The sequence below is a fragment of the Ascochyta rabiei genome, chromosome 13, assembly GCF_004011695.2.
Source record: "Ascochyta rabiei chromosome 13, complete sequence".
NCBI lineage: Eukaryota > Fungi > Ascomycota > Dothideomycetes > Pleosporales > Didymellaceae > Ascochyta > Ascochyta rabiei.
The window spans coordinates 53,026-67,941 of NC_082417.1; the positions used below are offsets into that span (position 1 = coordinate 53,026).

A 14,916-nucleotide genomic window follows, 5' to 3' on the forward strand; every position below is an offset into this window, starting at 1 on the left:
CACGAAATAAGAAGCTGCGCAAAGGGTATGGTTACAACTGTACACTTGGAAGCTTTTAGCCGACCCCTGAATTTTACAGGCTTATAACGCAGGATAAATAAGGCTGTTTTAGCTCTGCGGTGGCTTCGTACTACACCGATATAACTACTACACTAGAGCATTTCTAGACAGATTTGTAGCGCTTATACTTACAAATATCAGTATCTAGACATTATCAAAACACATATAGTTTGCGTTGTAAGGAAAGCATTAAGGATAATACGAGCAGAAGGTTGATGTTCTTTCTGGCTAATGTGACAACAGGGTGAGTGTAACAGATGGGTAGGACGCGGTACGTATATATACTACGTGCTATACATAGAGAGATAGAAGAAACCTTTGCAAGATTTTACTCTTAAAGGCCACATCAACGGCATACTCTAGAAAGCGATGAGAAAATTTTGCGCAAAATTATTCAAAATCCTTACCACTGTCCTATGTTTTTGTATAAATTGCGTCTAAGAGATATGACTTGGTATTTTAGTGCCAACAAATCGCAGCAAGCACCTTTGTTTGTGGGGCAAGAACATCATAGTTCTCTATAGTTGTTCCAAGACTGTTCCGGCATATTTATCGACTCCCAAAAGTTGTACGATGAGGTCTCGTTTAAAAGAGACTCCAAAATATCATCTGTAACGACTGTCTGCAAAGCAAAGTCATCGACGCCAGGGGCTTGAATACCTTCAGGCGACAATGCCGCCACCGTCTGAGGACGTCTGATCCGAGGAACACCCCAGATACTCTCATCCAAGGGTCCTGGCGCAAGCTGGCGAATTGCTTCTCCAAACACCCCACAGAAGATCGATGCCGAAGTGTGGGTCTTTTGCAACTCTCGCATAATTGCCATGCACATTTCGAGTTTGTTAAGAGCTAGTCGACGGGTTAAATGATTCTCGGACTTACAGTTTAACAGGTGGACATGCATAGCGGGTATAAGCAGCGGTGGTCTAGGCCTTGTCAGTCAGAATTTGAGGAAGTATGACTGAATCAGTCTCCGGGACGGAGAATTCGTTGCTTCCGAGAACATTGTGATGCAAGAGGACTCACGTCATTGGGGTTGCGAAGCCCACAAGTCCGTCGCGAGCAATACAGTCTACGATGCCATTCGAATTTGTTGCAGCGGTGTCCATGCGAGTTCGCACTCGACTTTTCCAGGCTTCTTCTGCTTGCGGGGGAAGACCCTGTGGGACTGTGGATACAAATGGGCGATAGAACGTTATTAGGGTCGCTCTAACACTGCGTTAACGGGCGCAGTGCAAAACAGACAGCAAAGGCAACTTACTGATAGTGCAACTGGAGATGGTAGTAGCTAAACATTGCGAGCGGGCACGGGGAAGTTTTGAAGGGTTCGGGGATTGCAAATCCGCTCAGCTGAGACTCAAGGGCATCGAATTGCAAGAGCGTTGGTCGAACTCCCAACTGTTGATAAAACAGAGAAAGAACCTCACCCAGCATTCTGCTGAGTCGAATCAGCAACACCCAGTGCTCGATCATAATACTGAGATCCTCAGGAATGTAAAAAGCACGTAGCGCGTTGGGAAGCATGCTGAGATCATGCAGGACATCTTGTGGAACTGGAAAAGGCATGTCGCAGTCGCTCAGGCGAATTCTGAGAGGTCTTCCGAGTGTCAAACTCAGCCAACGATCGCGAAACAGGCAGCTGGCCCACAATCGTCGCCACAGGTTGCGGCGCTGGGGAGAGACGAGCGGATTGACCCGCGCCGCATCTGGGTCGCGGTGCATACCTATGATGTGACACCAACTGATCGCAACTCCTTGTAGCGGCATGTCAGCGTGATTCACGCGCGGGAATCTATTGAACCTACCGCTCCAATACCATGGCTGAGAATGGCTGTCTCTGTCAGAGTGCCAGAAAGACAATAGAAGGGCGGCTTGTAGAAGGACTTCTTTGTCAGTTTCTCCAGAGTTGTCGTACATGCACTAAGCGGGCAGTGAGTCCATGTGTAGATGACTGAGTACCAGCTGCCACGAGGTTGTCCTTACTTTCGCACGATCATACATCGTATCTTTCATATTTTTCCTTGATGTGAAATTCTCTGCCCTCCACGCGTCGCTCGGAACGAACTTGACCGTGCATATCAGCTAAGTTGCGAAGGAAGTGGTGATCGAGGCCATCTTACATTCACCGCTACAACAGCCATGCTCCAATACAAAAGCATACCATGGAGTGGTATTGACTCAGGGAATTCGAATTCCTGTAGCCTAGCAAGATGCAGTATTGGTAGCATTGGATGAACGTGGTGAAAGTATGCGCGGAGAAATTCTCGATGAGAGTACAAGAGCAAAGGCTTCAGCGCACCTTTGCGTTGTAGAAAATCGCGATCATCACGTGACAACACACTTGGGGGAGCAGGTCTAAGCATAATGTGCCTTGGTATAGGCTCCTGAGTGTCGAACAGGGAAGTCACTCCCGGTTGTTCTCCTGTAGTAATACTCAGCCAATAAGTCGATCAGCCTCAATAGAAATTTTACCAGTGTAGAAAGGTGTGCCCAAGCTCGAATTTCCTTGCCCTCTTGCAGCATACGAGAGCTCAGCGCCACTTTGCTCTTCATCGAGATCTCTCTGACGCTCTGGGTCGAGTTGAGTGTCAGCATTGTCATGCAGTGCAGCGGCTTTATTGAACGTCAATGGCCCCGTTGCATCAATCTTGTGAGTTTGTGGTGCATAATCAGGAGATGTGATCAGGTTCTTGTTTCTCAAAGTTGCAGAATACTCGGTTCCCGGAGCATCCTCCAGAACAGTCACCGGCGACGCCTCGCGTGCAGATATCGGGAAGGTACTTCTAAGTCTATACGATGGTGAGAACAGCGGTCAGCACAGGGCAGGCAGAATGTCGATATCAGCCTTACAACTCATGACCGATCTCCTGTATGGCACATGTGGTTCGATCTTGGGTGCAGTTTGAACACGGTACGCCTGTAACGGTCACACTGCACCGCACCTTCCGACGTCTGCAATTTTTACAGGCGACCGTCGAGCGATGACGACGTTGTGCTGGCATGGCTGCGGTGGCGAGACCATAAATCGTCTATTATGGCCACGTGAGCTACAAGATTTCAGGGCTCTTCCGCGGTGTGGTTTGATGGAGATGAAGCTGCGGGCGCTGGGATGTTTTGAATGGTTGGCGGAACCGAGAAACACGCGTGCACGCGGAACCAAAAATACCCGAGAGTCAAAGCACCAAAACTGCAAGGAACAGCACCAAGTCTCCCTCTTCAGCGCAATAGAGTGCAGCACCAGCAAGATCGAAGAATCTAGAGTGTAAACAGTAGAAACAGAAGATAGTACACTTCTTGTACGTCGCTGATATTTCAAACCATCTGTGTAATTGCATTGCACTTTTGCGTTGGAATTGACCTAGAAATTACTTCTGTTTTCGTTCTGCGTTGCGGTGGTCACGCCGAATATATTCCCATCACTATTATTTTGCATCTAACTCGTGAAGGTAAAAGACGTAGGATGATTGAACAATAAGGCTCTATCTTTATCAGGTATGTCTAATTAACCCCAGGAACGCTATGCTGTAACACACAACCGATACGAAGGAAAGAATTACAATTCTGCGAATACGCCATATTGAATCTATGCTTCGACTTCAGTCTTCGGTGGTAGCTTCAGCCGCTTCTCCGATCGTACGAACAAGTTGGTGGGTCTGATCAACTGGAACATGGGATCATACTCAATAGTGTCGTCGCCATCCTTGACGAACTTGTACCGGTAGACCAACTTAGGCAAGAAGATCTTGATCTCTTGCAGAGCAAAGTTGAATCCAATGCACATGCGGGGGCCTGCTGCGAAAGGAATATACGCAGCCTTGTGGCGGTTCTTCACCTCGGGTGTGTCCCACCTGTCAGGGTCAAATTTCGCCGGGTTGTCCCATAATGCGGGGTTGTTGTGAATATGGTGAAGAGCAGGGATGATGACAGATTCCTTGGGTAGCTTGTAACCACCGGGAAGGACCAAGTCGACCTTCGCGGTTCGTCCGGGCTGGAATGAAGGGTTGTGTCGGCGTTGTGTCTCCTTGATAAAGCGGTCCAGATACACAAGCTTGTCTGTGAAATCGGAGGTGATCTCCATTTCATCGCTAAAATCGTTGTCTACCAACTCTTGCAAGAGCTTCTCTTGAACCCCAGGGTATGTGACGAGGCCGTAGATCAACCATGAAAGAAGTGACGAGGTTGTGGTAAATCCGGCGCCTGTGGCGACAACAAGGGCTTCCTTGAAACTTGTCTTAGGCAGTTTCTCGCCCTTGTTGTCCGTAGCACGGACTGCATAATCGACCATGTTTGCTGCTCGTTCGGCGGCCTCCTGCAATGGCAAATCTTCAACACCACCGCTCTGGGCCTTCGCAATCTGCTCTTCCATCAAGACCTCCATACGAGCCTTCTTTGTTCGCAATAATTTGGGATCACCGAAAGGCAGATTGGCATACCAGCTACCGTAAGAGGTGACCTTCTTATTCAGGTGCAATGTTTCAGCGATGAGGTGTACAATCTCATGCACAGGAGCATCCTATGTATCGTTAGCAGCATGTTGGTATGAGTTGGCTCAGCAAACGTACCTTGTGTGCGAAGTGATCCATGTCCATGCCCAGAGTGAGTTTTGCTACAGCCTGTGAGCCAAGCTTTAGCATGTAAATGTATACGTTCCACGATTGGCCAATCGAGTCGAGCTCGTCAAAAACTTTAAAGGCGTCCTCAATAGTCTTTTGCATGGTGGGAGCGTAGTGTCGGACCGCTCTGGGGCCAAGGGCAGGAGGAAGGAACTTGTGCGTAATTTTCCATTCCGGCGTATCTGTGTCACCAAGGAAGACACCTGCCTCTGGTGTCTTGATGCCGTATAGGGGATGCGATTCGTTGATCTTCTTTGTGAAGAAGTCCGACTCGGCGAATGCAATGGCAGCGATGTCTGGGTCGTTCGAATGGTAGATGGTTCCACCCATGTTGGTAGTCTGGAAGATTGGCCCATACTTCTCGAAAAGACGTTGGTGATTGCCGAGATGGTCTGGGAAGACTTCAAAAAAGTTGCCAATGTACGGAAGACCCTTCGGTCCAGGCACGTCGCGAACTGCATGTCCATCTACTGAGATTGCAATAGATTCTTCGAAAGACAGGATTTCCTGGACGTTCAATAGGACTTTATCACCATGAGTGAAGCCAACCCCTGCTCACGTTAGATATAACTTATCGTACAGTGAAAACAACTCACCATCAGCAACGACAATCGCAAAGTGCGATGCAATCAAGTCCTTCAAGTCGTCCAAAGAGGCATTCTCATCGGCTTCAATGGTCCTTGCGGACGCTGGTGTTTCTCCAAGTAGGTAGAATGATTGTGACAACATGATGTTGATGTGGTGTGGTCGACAAGCAAGTGAGTGGGAACTGAGTCGGACAAGGCTAACATATAAGTCAGTGTGAGTCCATAGGATATCAGGGCTCATGGGGCAGGTCGAAGAAGTCAAGCATCATCGGCCGACTGTGCATTGGGTCTCCGAAGCTTAGCAGGGCCCTGGCAGGGGCTTGCGTTAGTGGTTTTTACATGGTCCCGCAATCAGGATGTATCCGATTGGTTGTCGAAGGCTCCGATCTGCGCTACCTCGGGAGTATACCGAGGTATTGTGGCCCTAATCTCCTTCTGTGGGTCCGACATGACACCAAATGGTCAAAGTCGCCATGCAGCTCAGACAAAAAAAATGCTCAGTCGAGTCTCGTCTCATTTATAGTCGCAATGCAACGTATATGTACCGAGGCTACGCAAGCTTCGACATAACAGCGTGCATAATAGGATCCATCCCGTTCGTTCAAGGTTGACGATTGCCCCAAGACCTCCTTACCTCAACTTACTGCCGACTTGACGATGTCTGAACTACCTGCTCTCAGCGCGGCTGATGTCGCAGCGCATTCCACCAGAGATGATCTTTGGGTCATAATCCAAGGGAAAGGTGCGCATACTCAACTACGTGAAATGGTTAACGACTGACTCGAGCGTGCAGTGTACGATGTTACCAAATATGTGCGAGATCATCCGGGTGGCGCAGATGTCTTGATCGATGTTGCTGGAGCAGATGCCACCGAGGCCTACGCAGACGTTGGCCACTCTGAGGACGCAGATGAGATCCTCAACAGCTACCTCATTGGCATCGCAGCAAATCCTGAGAAGTTGAAGCGTTCGAAGAACGTCAAACTTGTACAACAAGCACCACCGACCGCTGTGGCAAAGAGCGATTTCGTATCATCAAGCGTTGTGAAGACGATCGCAGGCTCTCTGGCGCTCGCTGGTGTTGTCTACTGCGCATCCACATACGGTCCATCGCCACGCATTCTCTTTTCTAAGTTTTCCCAGTTGCCAAGCTCGTCGTTGTCCAGCGGCAACAATGCTTTCGTGGGTGGTTTTGCGGTTGCCAGCGTCATCTCCGCAACCGGCGCGACTGTTGTCGCAAAGCAACTTGCCAAGTTCACCAAGATAGACTCCGGATTCACAAAATATCCTCCGCGTCGGAAGCAGTGTCAATACGTCAAGCCAGCCAACCCACACCTGGCAAGAGGATTCCTGGATGCCAAAGAATTCAAGCCGCTGAAGGTCGTCAAGATTGACCAATTGTCGTCGAATGTTTTCCGATACAGCTTCAAGCTCCCCAATCCTAGAGATGTTGTTGGTCTGCCCATTGGTCAGCACGTTGCCATCAAGGCCACGATCGACGGCAAATCTGTCACTCGATCATACACTCCCACTTCGAACAACCTCGACACTGGCCTCTTGGAGCTGGTGATCAAGGTTTACCCAGATGGCCAACTCACAGGCAAGTTCTTTGCAAACCTGAAGGTTGGAGACGAGGTCTTGTTCCGCGGGCCCAAGGGAGCCTACACCCACACAGTCGGACAATGCAAGAAGATTGGTATGATTTCTGGTGGAACTGGTATCACACCCATGTATCAGCTCATCCGCGCCATCTGCGAGGATGAGTACGACACCACAGAGGTCTCTTTGATTCTGGCCAACCGATCCGAGGAGGACATCCTCTTGCGTAAAGAGCTGGAGACATTTGCTAGAAGATACCCCAAGAACTTCAAGCTCTGGTACATGCTGGACAGCCCACCGGAGAACTGGGCCTACGGCAGCGGCTATGTAACGGCAGATGTGATGAAGGAGAAGCTGCCTGCGCCGGCACCGGATACGAAGATCATGCTTTGTGGGCCCCCAGGGATGGTGAATGCATCGAAGAAAGCACTGGCGACACTAGGTTTCAAGACACCAGGAGCTGTTGCAAAGATGTCAGACGAGGTTTTCTGTTTCTAGGAGCGTACACGGCCCAGCTTCAGCACTGTCCTAACGTCGAGGTGTCATCATTGGTAACGAGCTGGACGAGCTGGGATGACGTTCAATTTTAAAAAATTCCTCTTGTTCTAATGCGTCATAGCGCGTCTCTTTCCTTTGTCATCTCGATAGCATAGCGAACCCAATATTTTACAACAATAGATACTGCAAGTATCGCAAATCAAGCAAATCGCGAAGATCCCTCGAAAGATGTGCAGAGTGTGCCTTGTTGAAAGAATTACGCTCAGCCGGGCTGAACCAAGTCACCGTGCCAGTCAAGACAGCTTTCTCCCAACCTCGGCGCGCTACCTGCCTAGAGGGATAGTCCCCGAGAATTTTCCAAGTGCATCAAACGTCAAGGCGCGTCCAGACACGTCAAAAAAAAAGTGTCCACTTTCCACGATGACATGTGAATGAGGCTCCGCAGACCCTGCAGCCAATCGGTAAGGATTGCGCACCTCGGGAGCTCTCCGTCGCCGTAACGACCCAATTCTGCGGTGTACACGCAGCAACCTCGAAATGCACTGACACCTGCTTGGAAGAGACACAATTCAGGGGGACTCGGCTTCGATAAAACACATCGTACGAGGGCAACACCGAGATGAGCTCTATGGTGATAATTCGCGATGCGTACAGCTTCGAGGGATATACTAGCAACTAAGAGCCGATGACGTCGTCGTACCACTAAGGCTGCGAACGCTGGGAAGCGCCGGATAGTTGTAGTGCTCCAGACACCATCGGGCAGTTGGTGTATATAGGTGGGATGTGCCACGCTCCTGGTCCTAAACCCCAATTATACACATCACTTCTCACTTCCAGACACGAACTTTATATCCAATCTCATAAAACCAAATCACCGCCGCTAATTTTCTATGACTTGGCAATCACCCAGAGACTACGATAAGCGTCCAGTCGCCATATTAGGCGCTGGAGTGCTTGGTCGCCGCATCGGTATGTTGGACAGTGCGTGCACGTCCAGAAATGTCGAAGCTGATGTCGCAAAGCATGCACGTGGGCGGCCGGTGGATACGATGTCCAAGTCAGAGATCCAAGTGCAGAGCAACGGGCGCAATGCCTGCAATATGTGGACGAAAATATTGCAACCTACAAGAACATGACAACGGCAACAAAAGCTGGAAATGTGCAGGTTTATGAAGACCTCGAGCACGCCGTAGCGAACGCGTGGCTCGTCATCGAAGCTGTTCCTGAGAAACTGGAACTCAAAATATCGACATTTGCAACACTCGAAAAGGTCGCACCGGAAGATTGCATCCTCGCAACCAATTCTTCGTCCTACAAATCATCAGAGATGATCACAGGGGTTTCTCAGGCAACAAAACGTCGTGTCTTGAACACTCACTACTATATGCCTCCTGAGAACATGGTTGTAGAACTCATGACAGACGGATTCACTGACACCACAATCTTTCCCTTCCTGTCTGAACGCTTCAGGGAAAGCGGTGCAAAGCCGTACGTCGCGAGAAAACAATCGACTGGATTCATTTTCAACCGACTTTGGGCGGCTGTCAAGCGGGAAACTCTGACCATACTGTCTGAAGATGTCAGCGATGCGGCGGAGATTGACAGCCTCTGGACAGAGATGTTCATCAAAGGAGGAGCGAAGCCTTGCGAGACGATGGACCAAGTCGGTCTCGATACTGTTGCCTTCATTGAAGGTCACTACATTGCTGAGCGCGGCCTGTCATCAACACATACCACCGATTACCTCAAGACAGAATACCTCGATCATGGGAAAATAGGGTCCAAGTGTGAAAAAGGCGGTTTATACCCTCCGAAGGAAACAATCGCCTCTACCAACGGTACCTCAACAAACAGAACAGCCCAAAAGAAGTTGTCGTCTGATCCGACACTGATCGTTCTCGACATTGGTCTCTCTGCGGCTGAACCAGGAAACACATCGGGCGAAGTCTTGCGACTTAGTACCGATGGCTCTGCACCAAAGCGCCTCATCTCGGGCCAGCCACTTCCGGACGGAATCGCGATCGACCACGACAGCGAACGAATGTTCTGGACATGTATGGGCGAAGCAGGCGAGAAAGACGGCGCCGTCTACTCAGCAAAAGCTGACGGTACTGACCAACGCACCGTCATCGACTCTGGCAAGATCAACACCCCCAAGCAACTCTGTCTCGACACCGAGGCTCAGAAGATATACTTTTGCGACCGTGAAGGCTGCACTGTGTATCGCTGCAGCTACGACGGTTCCGACCTTGAGGTTCTCGTCCAGAACGGTGGCACTGCATCGTACGTGGCGAGCCAAGCAAACGCAATGAACTGGTGTGTCGGCATCGCGTTATCTCCATCCCGCGGCAAGTTTTACTGGAGCCAGAAAGGGCCTTCGAAGGGTGGCCGCGGGCGAATCTTCTGCGCCAACATTGCCATGCCTGAGGGCAAGACGGCCGAGTCGCGTGAGGATGTCAAGTGCATCCTCTACGGCCTCCCCGAACCCATTGACCTCGAGATTGACGAGAAGAACGGCCGCCTGTACTGGACTGACCGCGGCGATCTCCCGTGGGGAAACACACTCAGCAGGGTAGACTTGAAGGATGACGGTATGCCGCGGTTGAGCGATCCTGCGTTGCTGCCGAGCAAGTTTGTCATCGCGAGGAGGTTCCACGAGGCTATCGGGTTGAAGATCGATGGCAGGAATAACCGCATCTACGTTACTGATCTCGGTGGAAGCGTGTATGTTTGCGATCTGGACGGCAAGAACAAGAAGACGTTATACCAGGATGAGAAGCGCGCCTTCACTGGCCTTGCACTGCTGTAGATGCAGGATGATCGGAGAATATAGACCTGAGGAACAATCGAAGCTTCACACATGATTTTTGTTATTGCACATCAGCAAACCCCCAATCCAGATAAACACTCAACCTTGATAAGCCCCCACGTGACTTCGTTCGACGCTAACCCCCAAAGCGCTCCAAACGCGACGCGTCTTCCGCCTCGCCTCACATCACCACCACCACCACCACCATCAACAGACCCAGCAAACCACTCCAATACCCCTACCACACCACACTAAGCGCACACTCCTCACAATGGACCACCCCCAAACCCCGCGCGTACTACAACCCCACCTCTCGACCTTCCAGCACAGCATCGTGCGCGTGCTCGGCAAAGTCGTGCAACTGCGCGGCGAGCACGCAGTGATCGATGCCGGGGGCCAGATCGATGTGATTCTGAACCGGGTGTGTATTGAACCCTCTCTTTTATTCGTAATGCGAGTGTGGCATGAACGCGGTGTCGGAATGCGTGACAGGGGGTGTGGACAACCATGCTGATGAGTTCACAGGACGCGCATCTAGCCGTTGGCCACGCGGTCGAGGTGATTGGGAAGGTGGACGGGAATCTAGCGATCAAGGTTCAGGCAGCGACGGATTTCGGGACGGGGGTTGGTATGCTTTGTTTTTCTCTTCCTCGTAACCCTTCCTCCTCGTAACCCTTCTTCCTCGTAACCCTTCCTCCTCGTAACCCTTCTCCCCGTTTCCGGCCCTTACCCCTGCTTTTCTTCGTTTCAGGCTCGTCTTTTCGCCTCGTCATATGCCACGCAGTATGCACCACACAGTATACATACAACATGCAGTACGCTACCTACCTACCCCTACACTTAACTAACACACGCCCAGATTTCAACGCCGCAAACGCCGTGGTCGAGGCTACACACCGCCACAAGGAGATCTTCTACGACGAGCAATGAGGACTGTATGCGCATGGGCACGGGTACGAGTGAATCAGTGCATGATTGAGCGGGCGAGTGAGCGAACGGGCTAGTGAAAGAAAGAGACCGGGTAGAGCAAATGAGCTGGGCAGCCATCAGCTCTGGTATATGCTGATTCAAGGTCCCATTTATTTTCTGGTTGGAGGACCAGTGTTCTTATCTGTGGAATAGTTGAATGGAGGACGCGGAACACAGAGTAGGATCGAGGAACAGTACTATACATCTACAGATCTACTTTTCAAGTCTGCCTTACTATAGTGTTAAAGACCAATACTGCTGCTCTATTGCTATATGCAGATAGATAAACGCCTTAATTGTAACACAACAAATAACATGCTGCCCTGCACTGCTATATATAACCAGATTAGAGCTTACTCCTTACAGCCTCTTAGTAGAATTTAAGAACAGGTACTATACATCTACAGATCTACTTTTCAAGTCTGCCTTGCTATAGTATTAAAGACCAACACTGCTACCCTGTTGCCATGTGCATATAGATGAACGCCTTGTAATGCAATAAACAACACGCTGCCCCGCACCGCCACACATGACCAGATCAGAGCTTGCTCCTTACAGCCTCTAAGCGGAACTTGACTTCCTTGAGCTGCTTAGCCGTCGGTCTCCACGCCTCAAACATGCCCAGCAACTCGTCGACTTCGTCGCCCAGCTCTTTCTTGACAAACTCTTCTTCCAGCAGCCCGCGCATTGCCCAAGGGAGGAAGTAGGGGTTCTGAGTCGCGGCCGTTGCAGGGGCTTCGTAGTCTTTTACTCGCAGCTTGTACACGTCTTCGTTTGTAGCGGCATTGGCTGCCAGCTTCTCACCCACGATGGGTATGTTTATGCCTTGGAAGCTGGCGCTGCTGCCTGGGCGCTGTGGCGGCGGGACGGCGAGGGAGGTTGTCTCGAGCGCGTGTTGGACGGCGAGGGAGTAGACGGCAGGGTCTTCGTAGACACGCGAGTGGCCTTCGCCGCCATAGAGGGAGCCAGCGAGGGCAGGCGACAACTCGCGGATCAGGCCGTGGTCGGGGAGCCCGAGATTGCGCAGCTTGAGGGTGAAGCCGACGAGGTGTGTGAGGAAGTCGGGCGCGTGGATGCGGCCGTCGACGAAGACAGCGCGGTAGATGTACGGGTGGGAGAGTGTCGAGAATGTCGAAGACTGACATGGTCAGCAGAGCACGAGTGGTGGGGAGCGGGCACCTACCTCCAACGAGACCAGCTGGTCGTCGATGCTGCCAACGTAGAGTATCCTCACGCCGAAGCGGAGGACTTGGTCCAGCGCAGCGAGATACATCTGACTGACCAAGCTCTTGGGGTCTGAAAACTCGAAAAGCTCGGCGGCTGTTGGGCCAAAGTACTTTGTCTTGTACTCGATGAACGGGCCCATGTTCACTCCAGCCATGGCGCAGATGCCAATGCGCGTGGCGTTGACACACCCAAACTGGATCAGCTTCGCAACCAGCATCATTGCCACAGGCACGCCCTGCGAGTGACATGCGACCAGGATGAAGTCAGCTTCCTTGATGTGGTCGATCCAATTCAGCAAGAGCTTCCACAGCGTGTTCACCCTTTCGGCAATGAAGCCTTCGCCTTCTAGAGCGACCTGCTCGATCTCCGGGCTGCACCCACGAGCCTCGGACCAGCCCTTGATGGCGGCAGCTGCAGCGTTGGCGAAGCGTATTGACGTGCCAGTAGGCTGGCCCATGATTCTTTGGAAGATGGGGGCGGGAAAGAAGCCGTGCACACCTATGGCGACAGCTTTCCTTATCCGTGGCGGTGCCGGATGGATGTGCAGATGGGGTGTGGCGGGCTCGCTGCCCAGGAAGTACTGACGCACCTGCTTCCAAAAGCTCGGCTGTTGAGCAAGGCGATAGGTGGAGTTGAAGCCGGGGAGGACGAGGTTCGACGACTCTTGCTTTGTTTTTGTTGCTTGCTTGGGTGCTGGCTGTGCTGCAGGAGCTGTCTCAGCGCGAGTCGGCTCTCGTTCGGGGGAAGCTTTGGTGGGGGTAGCTGGCGCACTCGCTGTTGGTGTATCTGCTGGCGTTCCCTCCGCAAGGTCCTTGGGTGTAGCCTTCTTTCTCGAGCGTCCTCGAAGCGAGCCAAGCGACTTCTTGACGATGGACTCTCTGGCTGGTTTCTTTGCCGCTTCTGGTGCGTCTGCTTTTGGTTGCTCCTGCTCATTGAACTGAGCTGCCTCTGGATGCGACTGTGACGGAGTATCGAACACAGCGACCTCGCCGACATGCTTCTGAGCTTCGCCCTCCACGGGCCTGCTGTCGGTAGTTGGCTCTCGATACCAAAAGGCCCAGCCTGAGGCCTTTGCCTGCCCTTTTGGCGGTTCTTGTGCTCTTCCCACGGCGGCAGCGGTAGCAGGTGCTGGAGCTTCAGTCTGCTCTGTTGGTGGTGTCTCGGCTGGAGGCTCTGCTGCTGCTGGCTCGGGCAGCGCCAACTCCGTTGCTTGATCTGAATACGTGTTTGGGGTGAAGAAGTCTTTGGTGGGTGCCTGTGGAGGGGGAGAATTGGCCTGGACGTTCTGAGCACTGCTCCACAGCCCAAACCACGAGCCGCTTGCGGTGTTCCGGGCGGTGGGCTTCGTGGTCGCGGTTGGAGTTTCTTCCAACGCAACATTCTCGGCAGCGTTCTCGGAGGGCACTGCCTCCAGGACATGATCCTTCTTGCCAAGTTCTGCGGCCTGGACGTTTGTTGTCAGTGCGCGCTCAAGGCCCTTTGTCTTTGCATCAGCCTCTTCTGACGGCGTGGGACCGGGCAGTGGCGTGCTCTGTGCTTCCTCCACACTCTCCTGCCCTGTGCTCTTCGCCTTGGCAGCTTCGGTGTATCCGTCAGGTCGTGACCACCAGGTCGTCCACGCCCACGCATTCGCTGGTTGTTCGCTCTTGGGTGGCTCAGGTGGCAACGGGGCTTCGTCTCCGCGCGGTGCTGCTTCTGGTGCAGCCTGTGGGGCAGGGGCGTGTTCCGTCTTGCTGGCTGCGGGGCTCTCTGCTTCCTCGACGGCGCCGTCGGACGAGACGGTGATCTTGGTCGTGGATGTCGGCAGTGCGAAGCTCTTGCTCGATTTGCGCTTGGTCAGGAATCTCGCCGGAGAGTCGTTCTTGGGCTTCCTGGCATCTTCTTTGGGCAGCTCAGAAGTGGCGCCCCCACTGACGGCGATGCCGATTGTCTCCTGGGCAGTCTTGACGACTGCAGGTGCCTTGGACCGCCAGCTGCCCGTGCCGCCCGGCCATCTGCGCGCGCTCTTCGGTGTCTGCGAGCCTGGAGCTGTGGGTGTGGATGCGCCGTCGGATGCCGAGGACGCTGATGCTGGCTGGCTTGCCGTGGTTTCGTGTGATGCAGTGCTTGCATCGAGCGTGCCAGCACCGCTCTGTTCCGTGGTGTTGCCGGTAGTGTTGCCCGCATTATTGCTGACAGCAGTGTTGCTGGTGTTGCTGGTGTTGTTGTTGGTGTTGCTGGTGTTGTTGGTGTTGCTGGTGTTGCTGGTGTTGCTGGTGGTGTTGGTGTTGCTGGTGTTGTTGGTGTTGCTGGTGTTGCTGGTGTTGCTGGTATTGCTGGTGTTGCTGGTGTTGCCCGCGGTATTGCTGACGGCGGTGTTGCTGGTGGTGGATACCTCGGCCGCCTGGGGGCTCGGCTTGCACTTCTTGCGGGCGCCCATGGCTCGGTGAGCGCTGAGCAGGCAGGGGCGGCCTCAGGGCGGGTATCGCTGAGTGCAGAGCATGAGCCCAAGCCTGCGCCTTCCCGTGGGCGGCTGAGGGTGGACCAACAGCAGCATGACGCATGCCACTGCCCC

The 14,916-nt window shown here is 52.6% G+C and overlaps 6 protein-coding genes across 6 annotated transcripts, besides 2 other annotated features; 3 read left to right on the forward strand and 3 right to left on the reverse strand.

Moving 5' to 3' along the window:
- Nucleotides 1–568: 568 nt before the first annotated feature.
- EKO05_0007604 (uncharacterized protein) lies at nucleotides 569–3,062 on the reverse strand (the record flags this gene model as incomplete). The annotated part of the gene is made up of 8 exons (XM_038940926.1): nucleotides 569–986; nucleotides 1,087–1,269; nucleotides 1,322–1,814; nucleotides 1,866–1,980; nucleotides 2,044–2,124; nucleotides 2,181–2,482; nucleotides 2,533–2,849; nucleotides 2,911–3,062. The coding sequence occupies 8 exons, from the start codon at nucleotides 3,060–3,062 to the stop codon at nucleotides 569–571; spliced, it is 2,061 nt and encodes a 686-aa protein (XP_038797249.1).
- A 581-nt stretch (nucleotides 3,063–3,643) lies between these two features.
- Nucleotides 3,644–5,402, reverse strand: EKO05_0007605 (uncharacterized protein; the record flags this gene model as incomplete). The annotated part of the gene is made up of 3 exons (XM_038941033.1): nucleotides 3,644–4,573; nucleotides 4,623–5,224; nucleotides 5,270–5,402. 3 exons carry the CDS (start codon nucleotides 5,400–5,402, stop codon nucleotides 3,644–3,646), a joined length of 1,665 nt encoding a protein of 554 aa, XP_038797248.1.
- A 515-nt stretch (nucleotides 5,403–5,917) lies between these two features.
- Nucleotides 5,918–7,357, forward strand: EKO05_0007606 (Cytochrome-b5 reductase; the record flags this gene model as incomplete). The annotated part of the gene is made up of 2 exons (XM_038941086.1): nucleotides 5,918–6,002; nucleotides 6,054–7,357. The coding sequence occupies 2 exons, from the start codon at nucleotides 5,918–5,920 to the stop codon at nucleotides 7,355–7,357; spliced, it is 1,389 nt and encodes a 462-aa protein (XP_038797247.1).
- Nucleotides 7,358–8,247: 890 nt separating this feature from the next.
- Nucleotides 8,248–10,166, forward strand: EKO05_0007607 (uncharacterized protein; the record flags this gene model as incomplete). Its single annotated transcript, XM_038940928.1, has 2 exons — nucleotides 8,248–8,326; nucleotides 8,380–10,166. 2 exons carry the CDS (start codon nucleotides 8,248–8,250, stop codon nucleotides 10,164–10,166), a joined length of 1,866 nt encoding a protein of 621 aa, XP_038797246.1.
- Nucleotides 10,167–10,350: 184 nt separating this feature from the next.
- Nucleotides 10,351–10,416: a tandem repeat.
- Nucleotides 10,417–10,437: 21 nt separating this feature from the next.
- On the forward strand, nucleotides 10,438–11,096 carry EKO05_0007608 (uncharacterized protein; the record flags this gene model as incomplete). The annotated part of the gene is made up of 3 exons (XM_038940953.1): nucleotides 10,438–10,587; nucleotides 10,692–10,794; nucleotides 11,026–11,096. The coding sequence occupies 3 exons, from the start codon at nucleotides 10,438–10,440 to the stop codon at nucleotides 11,094–11,096; spliced, it is 324 nt and encodes a 107-aa protein (XP_038797245.1).
- A 577-nt stretch (nucleotides 11,097–11,673) lies between these two features.
- Nucleotides 11,674–14,781, reverse strand: EKO05_0007609 (uncharacterized protein; the record flags this gene model as incomplete). Its single annotated transcript, XM_038941008.1, has 2 exons — nucleotides 11,674–12,273; nucleotides 12,319–14,781. The coding sequence occupies 2 exons, from the start codon at nucleotides 14,779–14,781 to the stop codon at nucleotides 11,674–11,676; spliced, it is 3,063 nt and encodes a 1,020-aa protein (XP_038797244.1).
- Nucleotides 14,543–14,696: a tandem repeat.
- Nucleotides 14,782–14,916: the final 135 nt, after the last annotated feature.